This window comes from Microtus pennsylvanicus, chromosome 8 (assembly GCF_037038515.1).
Source record: "Microtus pennsylvanicus isolate mMicPen1 chromosome 8, mMicPen1.hap1, whole genome shotgun sequence".
NCBI lineage: Eukaryota > Metazoa > Chordata > Mammalia > Rodentia > Cricetidae > Microtus > Microtus pennsylvanicus.
The window spans coordinates 8,678,816-8,697,329 of record NC_134586.1 but is presented as its reverse complement, the minus strand read 5'-3'; the positions used below and the strand labels follow the sequence as shown (position 1 = coordinate 8,697,329).

Below are 18,514 nucleotides of genomic sequence, written 5' to 3'. Positions count from 1 at the left end.
GCCAAAGGGATAACATGCCAAGGCTAAATAAATTTGAACTTGCTCATCACACTGAAAACTCCATGGCCATCAAACTAAACATGGAGCTAGAAGGCCATACCCATCCAAGCTCTTATCATTTTGTGAGTCTCTCCCTCCCCTTACTCCATGCAAGGCTGAGACTCCTGCTCAAACCCTTACACGTGCTAAACAAGTGCTCAATAGGATAAGCCTACTCCATAAGGCTCAACTAGTTATTTTTCTTCCATGTCTTCTAAAATATACGCTAGGAATAATTTCTTCTTTCTCACAGAGTCTCAGTTCTCTTGCAGCTTTGCAGACTTTCATTAAGCACTCTCCCAAGATGCCTTTGTAAAGGCATTTATTTTTATACAAACAAACAAATAACGGGAGAAAGTGGCAAAGTGAAGCTCTATCAACATCGGATGAAAACATCTTACCAAAGGAGACACCATGCCAGCCCTTGTCATTTCTCACGGCACTCTTAAAAATATCTGTACTCAGACAGAGCCTTTGTGTTTCCCTGTTGCCTTCTGGCCACTCCTGTGAACTTCGTGAATTCTGTGCTTGGCAGCAATTTTGTTTTCCTTGGAAGGCAGCGTTGTGCAACATACTGCTAGCTGAAGGCCGCGATGCAGAAATTTATTATTGCGAATAGGATGGAAAGAAGGAGGAATTTATTCTGTAACGACGAAAATGACTCAGTGTCAAAGGGCCGGGATGTTCTGCATGCTTCCTGTGACAAGCTTGTCTCTCTTGAAGAACGTGTAGTTTGTCCACCAGGAATAAATTTAAATATCTTTATTTTGCTCTTCTTGGTTCATGAGAACTGAAAAAAGACACAAGGGACCCCCCACCCCCATGCCCTGTCTCTCTCCCAAGACTTCTTCATCCTTTGGAAAGATTTTTGCCTGTCATGTGTAGGATTAACCTTGGTGACCTATGCCCCCAAACCTTCTGGTAAGATACTTATCACATGTCACTCCTCCAAGGAGAAATCACAGTGAATAGCCAGGGAAAATGTGTTAATAGATGGTGACAGATAGACAGTTTTGTTTTTCTGAGTTAAGTAGCCATGTACTCTTTAATGAGAGCATGCTGGCATCCCCAGACCGTATGTGTTTTCCAGGGCTCATCTCTCTCTATCTCTTATATTTAACACATTATAAAGTCATACACACTACTCTCAACAAAGGACTATCTCAAAAGGAGTTAATACTTTCAGATAGGTTTTCCTGGATTGCTTAGGTGCCCCGCTGCTATTCATTTATCTCAAAGATTTAGTCCATATGGGATATATTGAATGAAGAAAACTGTCCAGTTCTACTTCTGTTCCTTGTTGTCCTTGGCCCATGCATGTTTTCTTTTTTTAAATCTAATCCCCTGACAGCTTTGATCATTTGTGAGGTAGCACTAAATCTATCAGATTGATCAAAAGCGTATCTGGCTTTTTTGTTGATAGAATAACAATAGTTTGTACTTCACTCTGAAGTCCATGGGCTTCCTTATGCATACTGCCTTCCTTTTTACTCACAATCACCAGACAGTGGGCTGCAGAACCTCTAAGCACTTTCTGAAACCCTCTGCCTTGTGGTTCTGTTTTTCTAGGAATATTTGCCACTGCTTCTGCATTATAAAGAATCACAAAAAACACTGTAATAAGCCCCATACATTCAACACTGAAATAATAAATGATAATTTAAGCTCAAATCATTTTTATTAAAAATAGAATTTAAGGGCTAAAGCCTTAAATCCATTGGGGGAAAATCCAGTTATTTTTCTTTGATGCCCTCCTTATTAAGAACATTTCTTTATCTCAGTTGTCATATTTAGAGTTAATTGCTTTTTATTTACATTTTGCATATGCATATTTTCTATATGCTATAGAAATCATGTGTAACTTTTAATGGCATTGAAAATAGTAGCAGTAGTCTACATTAAAAAAATTATACCACAGGCTTGGGTTCGTGAGTTGGCTAAGCAGCTAACCAGTGTTCTTGTAGAGGACCTGGCTATGACTCCTAGCACACACAGGCAGCTGACAACCATCTGTTGAAGGCGTAAGTCGCAAACAATGCCACACCAGTTTGGAATTATGATTAATAGGGTGATATTTATTTAAAGGGGAAAAAACTTATAGATAACTGTCTCAGACAACAGCCCTCTGCGCAATCAGGAAGGAGTCTAGTCGCCAGAAACAGGGCAGAAAGCGAAAAGGGGCGAGAAGGGAAGTAGCCGCTTTTTTAAAGGGAGAGAGACCACACCCCAGTGGGCTGGTATCTCAGTGGCTATAGGCTGGAGGAGTGGAAGGACCTCCTGCAACAATCTGTAACTAATGTTCCAGGGGATCTGATATCCTCCCTCCTCCCTATGCTGGTCCCTACAGACTTCTGCATGTACATGATGTGCGTAAAATAATGTAGACGTGTGTGCGCGCGCACACACACACACAAAATAAATAAATCTTAATGCAAACAAACCATATTCTTTCTTGGTCAGCTTTTTTTTTTAAGCCAAATTGAGACAGTGAGTTTTTGCAGTATTCCTAAAAACTGTGATTTACAAAGTATCGAGTTGATCTTGAGTTGATCTTCCTTTCTGTAATATATGGTGACTCAAATCAGTATACATTAGAAATAACATTATTCTTGGGTTTAAAACATCAACATATGTAAGATATTAATGACAGGGGAGAGGAGAAACATCATGGTTTTCTTTCTGGGCTAAGAAAAATATTGTCTTCTTGACCAGATGTTACAGGCAAATATTCTCTCTTTAATCCATGGAATATGGATTATAATATTCATTTAGATAATGAATTGGCCTGTGTTTACTGTGATAGCCATGTAGCTGACTTTGCCAGGTTATTCTCATGCTGTGGCTTGAAATCATTGTAAGGAAAGTGATGATCATAGGAGCCAGCCTCCTATCCAAGCATTCTTTCTCAAACACTCAACTAAATCATTTGACCACCAGCTTAGAGCTTACGTCATCACGCCACTGGATTCTGTGCAGAGGTCCTCTCCTTCCTGCACTTAGTACGAGCCAATCCCAAGGCCACAAAGAGGCTGACAATTGAAATGTGTCAAGAATTGTTTTTGATAGTTCTAGAGAATAAGTAATTAAATGGCTCTAATTTAAATATTTATAAACCATATTAATTATTTGACTGATTGATTAGTATTTGTGAACCTCATCAGCTTTAAATTAGAATTAATGAGCATTTACCAGAAAAGGCAGTGCCCATAAATCAAAAAATTTTAAAATTAAAGCATAAAGAAATATGAACTGTGTGAACATTTAATTTTGCATAATGGTTAGTCGGATAATTTTGCTCAAATCATGTGTTAGCCAAACTATAATTAAATCATTGCAGTGGCTCTGCTGAATACAATGGCCAGCTATGACTTGTAAAATGAGTAGCATAAATTATTACCTTAGTCTAATTTTGCCTTATCATGTCACAAGGGTTTTTCATTCAATTTTTGTTAAAGATTTTAAAGTCAAATTATAATTGTACTGCGTATTTTTCTCATATTATACCTACTGGCTGATTTTGTCTTCTGTTGGATAACAGATTTTAACATATTGTTACTGGAGTTTTATATTTTGGTTTACTTAGTTCAAACCGTATGCCGTTTTAAGACTTATTTTTATTTCTGTTTTATGTATATGGCTATTTTTTCTGCATGTATGTCTGTGCACCATGTGTATGACTGGTATCCTTGGATGTCCATCAAAACCCCTGGAACTAGCGTTTAGGACAGTTGGTTATGAGCATATTGGTGTTAGAACAGAATCTGGGTACTCCTTAAGAGGAGCAAGAGCTCTTAACAAATGAGTTATCTCTCTAGCCATAAAAGGGTACAAAATTTTAAGGACAATGGATTTGTATAGTTATATATACATGTATAGTTGAAAATTGCTAAAAATAAAATTAGCCTTCTGCTTCCTCTTGCTGACAGCGTAACACACAGCCCCACTGTTTATTTCTCTGGGTAACCACAGGGTTACTAACATGAAAGTGAAGCTTTGCACAATTTGACATGTGTCTAGAATTTCCCCGGCAAAGAAGGGTAAAGTCATACATAGCAGATTCTTCATACCAAAGATATTCAGATACCGTTGTTACCAGTATAGGAATGCTAGTTATCAAGGCAGTTTATTCCTTCATGTTAATTTACTCATGATTTTTACTCAATACTATTACTATTAGAACACAGATGTTAGCAGCTTTATTATTCTCTCGAAGCAAGAATAAAAATATTGGTGACATAAAATATGCATTTGATTTACCATAATTATCCTCTTGTCTTCACAGCTTATGGGTCATTCAGAATGGGACCACAAGAGAGGGCCACGAGGATCCCAGGTAAATATCTTCTTCACTTTTTCAGGTTCCGTTTCTTAATGCTTTGAAGAATGAGATCCTGTGAAATTCAAGAAACAATAATCAGCAGACAGAGGAAGAGGCAAAACAATCATGCCATTTGTTTTATTTAAGTTAGCTGTAATTAAAGCCTGGATTTCAAGACCCACAGGCAGATGTCAGTCTTTTCCTCCTGAGACCTTTCTGCTTTCCCAGATTGCTTGGTGTTATGTGAATGTGAACTTTATATTCATCTTGACTCTGCAGGACGCATTTTGATCAACAGCCCACTCTCTTGATTTCATTCACTTCCTTTGATAATTTTCCATGTATTTTCTTTATCCCCTCCTTTATTTTCCTGTTTCTGGTTAAATATTCTGAAATATGGTCATGGGTAAACTCTGAACTAATTAGAAGATTTTGTCTCTAAATTAATTGTCTTTGTCTAAGGAAAAAGAAAGATGAAAGGACCTATTATTTTTGAAAAGAAACAAATTCTAGACCTTTCTATATTACCAGACTGTTTTCATTGTCTCATTTTATGTCTTATGCAAAAGGAAAAGCTTCCATGACGCATTTATGTTTTTAATGACCTAATTAGACAATGTGGATATGTTTTTTTCCCATAATTACATTGCCTGACTGAATAGAGGCTGTGTTTCACACTGAGAATATTCTTTTTCCTCCAAGTATGTTTTGTAAAAATGTAGAAAAATATTTTTTTATAACAGCCTCTATTTACCTGACTGTAAACATGACCTCCATGACTCCCCTCCACAAAAACAAAAAATGTGTGTGGATGGAAATTCTTAGCTCTGGATTCATGTATGTGAATGTGTTGTGTAGTTTATGCGTTTCGTTGTCAAATGTGGGCTGCTACTGAACGTAATTCTATAGCCAAACGTGCCTGTGCCACCACTGTGTGTGTGGATAACTGTCTGTGACCGTCATAGGGAAAAGGAAGTAAAGTCAATGGATGCTTTCTATTCTGCTCTTAGAAGCTGTGATATTTTTTTGAAACTTCAACCCATGCTTATTCGATATTTTTAAAAAACAAAAGCTTCTATTATTTCTATTAAGCTATTTAGGTAAAATATTTTACTGGGTATACAGTCTTAAAGTGCAGTGATGGAGTTGGAGCTAAAAAATTGAGATTATAATGTGAATCTGTTTTCAGAGGAGCTGTGACCTTTTTGACTTAATTACTAATACAAACAAATTCCTTTGAATCAGGATTATCCCAAACACTGTGTCTTCTGCTTTTTTCTCATCTTCCATTTTCTCATTTTCTCTGGTACTTCTCTCTGTGTTCACATCTATAATATCTTAAGTCACAATTTCCTGCAAAATTCCTGTGCGTAATGTATTGTTGAGATGAACAGAATAAATTATGATTTCAAACCAACCAACCATAAAAAGAAACAGTCCAGGACTGAAATACAGTTTAGTGATTAAGAGAAATAACAAGTTTGGCAGAGGACCAGAATTTGGTCCCTAGCACCCTAGCAATAGGATTTTTGGTAGTTCTTTCTGTCTAGTAGAATTAGTATTACTTAATAGAAATGGTACCAGAGCTTTAGATGTTACTCAAGCCTCCAGAGGAGTATAGTGGGCACAATGAAAGCCTTTGAGTAGCGGTCTGAACTGGGAGATATCTGGATGTATGTAAGTTTCCTATCTAGCACCTCTTTAAACCCTACTGGGTAAAGTATGTTACAGGAAGACTTGATGTAAGTGCCACACAGTATTCATGGGATGGGTGTTGTCACAGGGCTGAGACGGAGAATGCCCTATGATGTTGGTGAGATTATAGGGGAGATGTAAGGAAGGCCAAGAGTCTGAGCATTGGGAGATTCTGTGCCATAAACAGAGGCCTTCATAGGGAAAATGGGAACTTCACGGTGAGTGCCAGCAAGTGAGGAGCCTGGGTGGTAATGCCAAAAGGAAGCTTCACACAAATGGTTTCTTTTTAAAAAAAAATTCAATTTATTTTACATGTCAATCCCATTCTCCTCTCCCTCCTTTCCTCCCGTTCCCTCCCTCTACCTCCTTTCTACCCCCCATGACCTCCTGAGAAAGGGTAAGGCCTCCCATGGGAAGTCAAAGGGGCCGTTCAAGCTGCACTGTGGCCAGAAAGCAAACATCAAACTAAGGGACCATTCTAGCTGCATCGTGTCCAGAAGAGAGGAAATCTCAAACTGGAAATGCCAGTTGCACATGTGGTAATTTAACTACAGTAGCAGATAGAGTCCCAGAAGAATAGTTGAAAAGAAAAACAGAAGAGAGGCCCCTTCTTGGGAATTACTCACTGGTAGAACTGAGATGAAGCCAGGGAGCAGGGTTCTGTGTGCACGTGGTCTCAGAAGTCAGCAAGGAGAGAAAATGAGTAAGAACTGTGCAAGGAAAAGAAGGCTGAGACCCCAGACTCAGGGAAATGAGAATCATGGGAAATACCTCTGGGCGGACCACTAAGCCACTAGTGAGTGTGAGCAAAGTGCTTTTGATAACGAAGTTGTGGTAGAAACGAGAATCCAGGAGTTGATCCAAGATTACGGTAAAATGGAAAAGCTCTGTCCAAAGAAAGGAAGGACGGGCATGGGGCAGCCACAGGAAGGAGTGAAATGCTGAGTATCCTAGTTATCAGCAGACACAATGTGGAAGAAAGCAGACTCCAAGGCCTGCTGCCTAATGACAGTCAAAAGTGCTGGCGTGGGGCAGAACTCAGCTTTGTTCAAAGGGCTCCCCTAGGATACTGCGTGTAAGGTTTTCTTTCATGCAGTCCACCTCTTCCTCCCAGTCTGTCCCAGCCATTTACCCCAGACCAACAGAACTGATTATGTTCTCAGATAAACACCATAGTGGAGAACCCCCTCTCCAGATCACAAGTATATATGGAAAGAGTTTGGAAAAGTAATAAGATACTTGTACCACAGCTAGAGAAGAAATGGGACCAATCATTCAAAATGGTAAGTAGGCTGCCAACCTTTTCTTGGTAGGCAGGGTGCCTGCGTGCCTCTGTGTGTGTGTGTGACATGATGGGAGATCTTGAATGGTGGAATTAATGTAAATATCTAAAGAAGGGGTGACCGCTCATACCGGTCACCCCAGCATTTAGAAGTGTGAGACAAAGAGTGTGAGGGGAAACTTGAGCTATAGGGCAAGATCTTATCTTAATAAGTAATTAATTAGTTGGTAGGTAGCCTATCCACAAACTGCAGAGCTGTTTTATTAGCAGTGCCTACTGTTATGAACAGCAAATTCTCCTGAGTTTATTCTAAGCCAAATAAGGGAGAGCGAGGAAATGGCTCAGTAACAGAGCACACACCACTCTTGCAGAGGACCCAGTTTTGGTTCCCATCACACAGGTGGTAACTTACTCTCTTTGAGTCTCCAGTCCTAGGAAATCTCATGCCCTCCTCTGACCTCCATGGGTAACAAGCACACAAATTGTGCACGCATACATGAAGACAAACCCTCTCTAATGCCTTCCTCTGTTTTTCATTGGTCCAAGTCACACAAATGGTGGTTACATACATGGAGACAAACACTCAAGCGTGTAAAATAAAAGCTAACAAATCCTTTTTTAAAAAATAGGTTAACACGAATACAGAGGATAACGAGATGGCTTAACTGGTGCAGTACTTGCTTCCAAACTTGATGGTAACTTTAGTTCAGTACCCAGAAGTCACATGCTAGAGGGAAAAGTTCCTACATGTGGCCTTCTGGCCCATGAATATGAACAAACATACACACAATACATGTATTTTTAAAGGAAACACATGAATATATTTCAGGTAATTTTTTATCCTTTGAGAAATCAACATTGAACATAAGAATTTTAGTCTCTATATAGTTGATAGCAAACAATTTTTCTGAGCATTTATCTAAGGTCAACTTTCATCTTTACTGGGCTAGGCTTGACTTCTTAAGGATTCTTTTCTTTTTTAAAAATAAGAATTTTCTCAAATTTGCCTTCCTCCTTCAAGGTTATATCGTAAGGGTACTATTTTAATATTTAAAAATGTGCAACTTTGATTTGAAAACACACCTATCTTGCTTTGGATAAATTTCATTGCCTACTTGCATATCCTTGTTTAGATTCAGCAAGAACTTCATTCAAGTTTGTTTGTTTGTGTCATAGTCCATAAATCTCCGACTTAATCCACCAGCTTACAGGTTTTCAGTTAATCTTTCTCGTTTCTAGTCTCTGCTTTTTAAAGCATCTGCTCTCAATTGTTAGATCATCCAAATATAGGAAAAATGTTAAATGATAAATAAACTTCCAGGATCACGCAGAGATCCTTCATGTGGCATTGTTCCCAGTAATACCACATGAAGTCAGGGCATGACATTCTCAGAAGGCAATTTTTTTCCCTTAAATTCTTGATGAAAATATTTCCAGTGGGAAGTAAAGAGAAGCAACAGAAAATCACTAACTTAAAAAGAGGCCTAAGTGGAAGGGGGAACTTCAAGGACCTCAGATTTACTTATCATAGTCCAGTGGGAAAGATCAGTATAACGTGTGAAGCTAAGAGCTTCTTATCATTTTGACAAACAGGAAACTAAAGGACTTTTATTCATCAATAGGAGCTTCCAGGTTCTTTTCTTTCCCCTATGGTGAATTATTGATGTCCTCCTCACAGCCAGGCTTTATCAGCAGGAATGAAGGGGTTGCCCTAAGAACAGGTATTGCTGTGGCTGAAGTCTTGCTGTAGATGATGAGATTCTGGTTTCACTGTTCAGAAATAATTGGATTTGGAAGTGTGCAAACCAAGAAGGTAGCTGGACAGATTGGTGGGACATGTTATCTAGTGTATGCTTCAAAGCAGCCTCTGAACTATGTTAGTGGTAGGTACTTAATTGTCTGTGGCATCCTGGAGATGCCAGTCTGTGCAAATGCTAGACTAGGAAGCAGTTCCCAAGCCCAGTTAGCCAGTGTCCTGGCTGAATTTGGTGGGAAGCCACTGTACCTTACTTTCCTCTCAGTCTGAGTGTGCCAGAGAATGGCTGGCTCACTTAATCACTTGCCAATAAATGTCTAATTTGGTGGCATGCCATTTATTTTCTGGGTTAAATAATTTATTTTTTAAAAGAGAATGTGAAGAACAATATGAATGTCTTCCAGATCGCGCTGGCGTAATGCCAAGTAAATATATTAAAGTTATTTTCTCTCAATACATTTCAGTATGATGCCTAAACACATACTGTCACTCTTTGTTAAAAGCCTTGGTCCTTTGCAGAGAGCATCAATAAACAGGGATCAAACGAGTCCACAGAAATAAAAGGGAAAATTGCCATCGGCATTTGTGCTTTCACTTGTCCCATGTTTATAGATTAGTGGACATGTATAATGCTTATTGAATGACCTTATCTGGAAGACTGGGGGCATCATTCCCTTGACTTCTGCAATGCCTTAGGAATGATTTTGAGAATCACAGCCTTGTAGGACCTTTAAAAACTTCCCAAAAGCAATGAGAATGTAAGGCATGGATGATAGGTGTTTGCCTGCAGGGACTCTGAACAGAATAAGCAGCCGTTGCCTTTACCAAATGTTCAGAACAACAACAGTCACTTCATTCAGCTCTAGTGGGTTCTGACCACTATTACAGTTGAAGCTGCAGCAACAAGAAAGTAAAAGTAGGTAGTATTTGGTTTCTAGAGTCCTCTAAAATTTATATAAAAATTCTGCCAACAAATTTTGCAGGTCTACAGTTTTCCCTTTAACCTGTGATAAAGAACAATGTGATAACTTCAGAGTAGGTCCATTTTATTTTTGCATTGTTGAATCTGAAATACTGCACCACTTTATATTCTTCTTGGCATAGCGTAAGATACTTTTCACTAATTGAGAGAATGTACTCAGAAATAGAAATTTGAGGCTTTTCTTCTACTCTCAAATAAAACTGTGTGTGTGGGGGGGGAGAGATAGTTCAGATGTGAACAGATTCTCATGTAAGGCAAAAATCTCAGGCAAAGGTGTTGCAGCTTGATTAATTCACTAGCCACAAAGGTTTGGTGACGAGGGGAGTCACATGGCAGGTAAAAAGCAGGTTGACTAAAGAGGGTGTTCAAAAAGTGGAGGACTCGAAATGGTTGCTCTTTACAATGGCCTTGGACATATGTCAACCTAACAAAAGATGGAGATATAGGATGTTGGGATTTCCTTGGCATGACTTTTTAAAGTCCCCAAGGGGGGAAATCTTTTTAGTCATTAATGCATAGACAGTTTTATGTACATTTGGGTAGTTTTAATGCTGTTATTATTGAATTTATGGTACAGGGTTTTTCTTTGCCCCCATTGTAAGGGGAAAACAGCACAATTGTTTAATACCATTCTTGACAAATTTATACTGTCATCAAAGTAGTGGGCTCTCTGTCTCTGTCTGTCTGTCCCTGTGTCTGTGTGTGTCTGTCCGACTCTCTCTCTCTCTCTCTCTCTCTCTCTCTCTCTCTCTCTCTCTCTCACTCACTCACTCACTCACTCTTTTTAAAGGTATTTTGGGTTTCTGAGATGGCAAAGAGGTGAAAGTGCTTACTGCCAATGCTTGAAGTCCTGAAGTCAATGCCCAGAACCCATGGAAATCACATCTTTGACTACAGATTGCTTGGTTGTTCAGTTCTCAACATTTAAAGCCTGGCTCATTTTATAAAGAAGGCAGAAAATAAAAGGAATGGGTATCAAACTAACTAACCATTGAAGCCAGAACAGTAGATATTAGTGTTATAGTTATTTATTTTTTGTTTTGTTTTTGTTTGGTTGGTTTTTGATTTTTTTGTTTTGTTTTTCAAAGTAGATTTTGTTTGTTTTTCTCTGTAGCTCTGACTGTCTTGGAACTCACTCTGTAGACCAGGCTGGCCTTCAAGTCACAGAGATCTGCCTGCCTCTGCCTCTCTAGTACTGGGATTAAATGCATGTACTACCAACCGACCATGTTATAGTTGTTTTAAATGTTATATAAAAGGAGCTTCCTGTCAGTTTGAATTTTCTAGGTCTCGGTGTTTTGGGTTTTGAAGTGTGTGTGTGTGTGCGCGCGCTCGCAAACATACATACATATATGAATACATGTATGAATGTATAGTACATATGTGTGTATATGTATTGTATATTTGTATGTGTGTGAATGTGCTGATATACTATGCAATGGGCAAGTCCTAGAAAATTCTAGCATTTTGCAAGTTAAAGTTTGCTCTTATTGGATGTCCAGTAAGAACAACACCCAACTCAAAATTATTTGCTGAGAGGCCCTATAGCTTCACAGCTCAGTTCTTCCAGTTTACCTTTCTCTCTTGAACCTCTACAACTCTTTCCAACCTGTAGCTGTATGACAGAGTTCTTTTCTTTCCCACTCCTGAAAATCCAGCGTTTAGAGAGAGTCGTTCCTGCAGCCTCGGTGGCACACACCTCGGGAGTGATGTTTGTTTGTTTGTTTATTTATTTATTTATTTAATATTTCTGCCTCCTCCCTGCCACCATCTCCCATTTCCCTCCCCCTCCCCCAATCAACTCCTCATCCCTCATCAGCCTGAACAGCAGTCAGGGTTCCCTGCCCTGTGGGAAGTCCAAGGACATCCCACCTCCTTCCAGGTCTAGTAAGGTGAGCATCCAAACAGCCTAGGCTCCTACAACTCTAGCCTTTGCTGGAGAGGTTGTGGAGTAAGGGGTACACTCGTCCATTGCTGGTGGGAATGCAAACTTGTGCAACCACTTTGGAAAGCAGTGTGGTGGTTTCTCAGGAAATTCGGGATCAACCTACCCCTGGACCAAGCAATACTACTCTTGGGAATATACCCAAGAGATGCCCTATCATACAACAAAAGTATATGCTCAACTATGTTCATAGCAGCATTGTTTGTAATAGCCAGAACCTGGAAACAACCTAGATGCCCTTCAATGGGAGAATGGATGAAGAAAGTATGGAATATATACATATTAGAGTACTACTCAGCAGTAAAAAACAATGACTTCTTGAATTTTGCATGCAAATGGACAGAAATAGAAAACACTATCCTGAGTGAGGTAAGCCAGACCCAAAAAGAGGAACATGGGATGTACTCACTCATAATTGGTTTCTAGCCATAAACAAAGGACATTGAGCCTATAATTCGGAAGTGATTTTTAAAGAAGAGTGTCTAAGAAAAGCAGCTCAGGGGATGGTCTCTGAAATACCGATGGGTTCACAGCTCTAGAAGGGTGTGAAGAGAGTAAGGAGGATGTGCAAACAATGAAAACTCCGTTTCTCTAAGCAGGAGATGAAAAGGAGCTGACTATCAAAGATGATGGAGCCAGCACAGTGGTACCTGCCTGTACTCCCAGCAAGAGGGAGGCAGAGGCAGGAAAATTATTGCAACTTCAAGGCCAGCTTGTTATAATGTATGAGTTTAGAGTTGACTTGAATAAATTGTGCTGAACTGCTATGTTAAAGAACTATTATTTAATTAGTAAGATGGCAACCTTCTACTGTTCAGTGAAATTTTTGTAAAGCTTAGATACTAAGGATGAAAAGTCTGCTTTTGGACTTCTCTGTTTCTAAAAAGTTTTCTCATTTTAATATCTGAGATAGCAGGTAGGGTAGTGTTTGATTACTTTGTAAATTGATATTTTGTTGGGAGTAAGAATGTCTCATGTTGATATATAACCATAATATGTAAGACTTGGTATGTAATTTACACCTGCAACCTAAGGTCATAGCTGCTGAGGCAGAGAGTCTACGTTCAAGGCCAATCTGGTCTACATAGTCAGACACTGTCTAAAACATTTTAAAAGTAGACTTTTAAAAGATGATACGGTTTTGTCAGATGGTTTAATGGGTAAAGGTGCCTCCAACTGAGCCTGGTGGCCTGGGACCTACGTGATTGAAAAAACGGAAAGAATCCACTCTGAAAATTGTTCTTTGACTTCTCCAAGTGTCCAATAGCAGATCCCATGCATGCTTATGTATGCACACACATATGCACACAGAAAAATGTTTAAAAAGCTTAAAAGATAGTATTCAAACCTTCATTTTAGTTACAGCACTGATTCGCAATCCCAGAACATATGGGTCCTCTCTCCCTTGGCTCCTTGTCCCCTTGCTTCCCTTTGCCCTTTCCCCCCTTGTCCCTTCTCCTCTGGGATTTTTATGTGCAGAGGTAATTCTGCCTCCTGCCACTCAGGGAGTGGGAATTTACATTAGGACTTTAATAGAAACCCATGACACACGATGGGACCAGGCTTTCCACTATTTTTTGCTGTATCTTTGGCTTAAAATCAATGGAACAAACTGAACTTGGCATTGCTATTTATGCCCCAAAAGAAGAAAAATATATAATTTTGCCATTTCTGATGTTGGATCTTGGCACTGTAGCTTTTGTTTATGGAAAAAGACAGAAGAGGGAGAAGCATTATTTTAACTCTGAGGATAAATAGTCATATCAAAATGAGATTTCCTTAAAAAGCATTTGTTCCTTTTTGCTTATTATTACCATAAACACTGCTATTAATCCAGCTTGAAACAAAAATGAATTTATTGTGTTATTTAAATAGCTGAGTATTCAATGTATGGCTATAATCACAGTGTCACTGCGGCAGGCCGTTTGCATACCCCATGTTTCTGCCCTGTGTATAGAGAGCCCTTCACTTTATGATGGAGAATTGCGTTATCTTGATAAATTTCCTCTTCGCATCATAGAGAATATTGTTTTCTATATAAAGTGAGCACTGCTTTTAATAAAAAATGAGTGCTGCCATGCTTAAGCTCCTTCTCTAGCACTTGTGACCGTTATTGACTCATTGAAGCCATTGTTTTTATCTGAAGTGACTTACTGTCAGCTATTATTAAAGAGGAATAAAGATCTGAAGAAAGGCTGAGATGTCAAAATATTGAATGCATTTCTCTCCTTATCTTTTAATATATTGGTGCTGATAAGAATTATTTTCAGTGGATGGGTTCTTTAAGCTTAATGAACTCATTTTCTAAGGGAAATATTGTTATTGTTTTAACAAAAGGTGAGCAGTCCAAAATGCAAAGAGCTAAACCTGTTTTAGTGTATAGCACAGAGCCCTTTGTAGGAGGGTCCTTTAAGGAAAACCACAGAAGTCTGGCTCTCACCTATATTCTGCACAGAGCGAATTAGCCAGTTCCTTGGCGGGGGTACTTTTCAGTGGTTATTATCATGAATGGTAGATTCACTCAGTAATATCTACAGACCTGGCTAGATTGACAAGGCCTGAGATGGAGCCAGGGCAACTTCAATTCTATAAGTTTCAAAGATGAAAAGTGGAGTGTTTACATTACACCACTTAAAAATAAGGGACAAGGTCGTGAATGGACCTTGTATCTATAGTGACCCTTGTAGCAAATTCTGTGGTTACAGCTGTTTCATCTACACACCAAAGGGAAGGATGGACTTGCATTTTAGATTGCTAAAATTTAGATTACTTACTTCTTCATAAGTCAAATGAAAGCTAATGGCATTCTATGAAGGGATGAGGTCAAAGAAAGAGAAATTCAGACAACCAATGACAGTGAAAACTGACACAGGTTTATCTTGACCTGTATTATCAAAGCAATAGCTTTTCATAAGCCAGGAGATATATCCATATCATAATCCACCTGAAAGGTGCCAACTAGAATTATGCAAAGTTCAGTTTGACACACATGGTTCTTTTAGCCCTTCCATCTTTTTCTACACTTAGAAAAGGCACCCTAAAATATAAACATGTTTTTTATTCATATTAGTTAGCCCTGGAAAAGGACACATTACTGTTATTTTTGGCTCAGGTTTTTGTTTTCAAACAACTTAGCATCAAAATAGGTCAAACTTCATGACTCTGGAGAGCATGAGGCTCTTTCACTACTTTGTAACTTTATTAGCCTGTTTTCTGTGCCTGTGATAAGTACTGTTTCGTTCCTCAGCTTTCAAAATCCGCAATGCAGCTCAGACATCACTGCAGCTCTTCTCTCTGTTGTCTCCACTTTCATTTTCTGTGCATGTGAAGCTTAAAATGAATGTGGGGTTTTCCAAGAGATGTTGAGGTTCTCATATCTCTATTCATCTGTTTGCATCTCTTATAGTGATTGTCATTCAGGAATCTTTCAAAAAATAGTGAATGGATGTAGAGATGAGTGGGTGAATGGATGGATTGATTGATGGGTGGGTGAGTGGGTGGATGGGTGGGTGGATGGATGGACAGATGGATGGATGGATTGTGAGTGGGTGAATGGATGGATGGGTTGATGGGTGGGTGAGTGGGTGGATGGGTGGGTGGATGGGTGGACAGATGGATGGATGGATGGATTGATGGGTGGGTGAGTGGGTGGATGGGTGGGTGGATGGATGGACAGATGGATGGATGGATTGTGAGTGGGTGAATGGATGGATGGATTGATGGGTGGGTGAGTGGATAGATGGGTGAATAGGTGGATGGATGCATGGATGTGTTATATCATAGGAATCTGAGTACACAACTTTTTCTCAGTCTGTTTTACAAGTTGACTATAGTGGGTCCTTGTTATAATTGAAGGATAGCTAGACTTTCACTATTTCTTAAAGTCTGTTTTCTAAAAAATATGGGAGGCACTCTAAAAAATTCTGAACTTTAAAACATTTTATTGCAAATCAGAAATAGTTATAATACATTACAAATTATAGTGTGAATTATGTATGGTGGTGAAATGTATGAACAACCCTTCCATCCTATAATACTTTTCAATCAGAGAAGGATGGTTGAAAAACTTAAAAAGAACAGAAGTATAGAAAATAACCCAAAACAGGTTGATTGTGAACTTGTTTAACTTATTCATGGTCACAAAATACCCAATAACAAAGTCCTTCTCAGAGATTTGAAATAGTTTTTGAGGGATTACAGTGATATCCTTGAAGGCTAAATAGAATGTTGTATTGTCTTAGATCTTTGACCAAACTTTCAAGAAAGAATCACGTTTGTAACCAAAACTAAAAGATGATAGTGTTGTGAAATTTCATAATCATTATCCAGTAGCAGTAGACTTTTTGACTTTTCCTTTTTCATTGATTGCATGTTTAGAACTTTTGAGGTTTTATATTAAATTTTATGAAAGAACATAAAACTATGGTCATAGGGCTAGAGAGATGACGCAGAGGTTAAGGACACTAGGTACTATTACAGAGCGCCTGAACTTCAACTCCCAGCACTCACATATGGCAACTCAAAATTTTCTATAGCTTCAGCACCAGGGGTAACCTACACTCTCTTCTTGACTCTGTGGGCACTATACCCAGGTGCCCATAACTTCCCCCCACACACGTGTGCACATGATTTGAAAACAAACATTTTTAAAATGCATGATCACAATAGTAAGAGGGAAGTGCATATCTGTCAGGTGATTTTAGCATTTCGTACAAGATTAGTTGTTAATGCAGTCACTCTAACTCAGTAGATCAAGCATGCATTTCTGCTTCCATTCCCTAGAAGTTACCATTGTCAATGAGACTCCTGTCCTCATGATTGTGCAGGAAGGACTCAACCCCTAAGCCACCTCTGTGTAACACCCTTTCTTAAGTGCTGGATTTTTCATACCACCTTTTATTGATTGATAAATTGATTGATTAGTTATTTTTATTTTGTGACTGTCAGACCCGCAGAAGCCAGAAGAGGGCATATAATACCCCACAGCTGCTGTTAAAGGAAGGTGTGGTGCTGGGAACTAAACTTGGGTCCTCTGCAAAAACAGCAAGTACTTTTGACCACTGAAGAATCTCCAAAGTACCCAGTCTTATCAATGTGTGGGAAGCAAGCATTTTAGAATTGCTTGTATTAAAAAAGGGGGGCAATTTCACCAACAGCAGTGTACCATTGCAGCTTCTGCCAAACCGGCTGTCCCTACAGAGATTTCTTATGTAGAGAACATGAGCTGGTATCAACACTTCAGTACACTGTGTATGCAGAGGGATGTTAAGGAGGATGGAGCCAAAATTACTTCTGAATTAGTGTGGCCTCTTTAAATGTAACTAGCAACCTTCAATTTGTGTCAAATCCCCTATCTACTTCATCCTAAAGCCACTTCTATAAAAGCGAAGGATTATATTATATATTATATAACATGTAATTATATATAAAGAAGTATAATTACATAATTTACTTGGAATTTCATGAAACTTCACACTTTTAACGTTTTACCCTGCAAGATTCTACATGAACTGGGATGCTAGGTGGGTGTGATGCAGGATTCTACATGAACTGGGATGTCTTGGAAACAGTAAAAATGCTAGCTCTCTAGAAGGTGTAAAAGTGACCCAAATGAGAGACTTAGCCTTTCCCAGACATGATCTTCTCACTGATTAAATTACATCCACACTGCACCCTTGTTCTTGATATACAGTGCATTGGGAGGTCTTAAGTAAATAATCTGTGAATAAACACCTATCTTCTGATTGTCTTTTTGAGATAGAGTCTCATTCCATAGCTCGGTCTAACCTTAAACTTAGTGTGTAGCCAGAGATAGCTTTGAAATTTCAGTGATGCTTCCGAGAACTAGTGTGAACTACCACATCTGACTCAATATTCTGGTGAATGCTGATTTCATTAGCATCTCATTCACTATCTTGATTCTACTACCACCATGCTTTTTGCACTTTCTGTATCAAGAACATTTTTCATGACATGGGGTACCCAGCCTTTCTCTCTTATCTGATCCACCAGAACAAGTATCTCTTGTCCTGGAAAAATGAGCATCAATTTGCAAGGTCGTTTGTTAAAGTGATATATCTAGGGATAGAGAGATCACTCAGAAGCTTAGAGAGCTTGCTGTTCTTGCAGAGGATCTGTGTTCATTATCCAGTACCCAAGTTAGGTGGCTCAAATCACCTATAACTCCAGGGAATCAAATACCCTTTTTTACTTTTATGGGACCTGCATATAGGGTGACAGACACACACACACACACTCATGCATATAAGAACAGGCACACACATGAAAATAAATCTAAAACATAATTCAAATATATCAGCCTGTAGCATTTTCTATTCATCTTTGTCTGCTCAAACTGGAAAAAACATCTCATCCCGAGAAATCCCTCCCTGTCATGCTCTCTTCCGCTGAAGTATCTGGTGTCCTCCCTTGTGCAGATTTCTGTGCTATACAAGAGGGGACATTCTGACCTACATATTGGAAATTCTTCCTTCTAA

At 38.9% G+C, this 18,514-nt stretch overlaps 1 protein-coding gene across 1 annotated transcript in view; it reads left to right on the top strand.

The window, feature by feature from the left end:
• The window catches only part of Pde3a (phosphodiesterase 3A), a 278,475-nt gene that overhangs the window by 164,673 nt on the left and 95,288 nt on the right, over positions 1-18,514 (top strand). Inside the window, exon 2 of the mRNA XM_075982396.1 lies at positions 4,322-4,372. Coding sequence (XP_075838511.1) covers positions 4,322-4,372 — 51 coding nt within the window. The remainder of the gene's footprint in view (positions 1-4,321; positions 4,373-18,514) is intronic.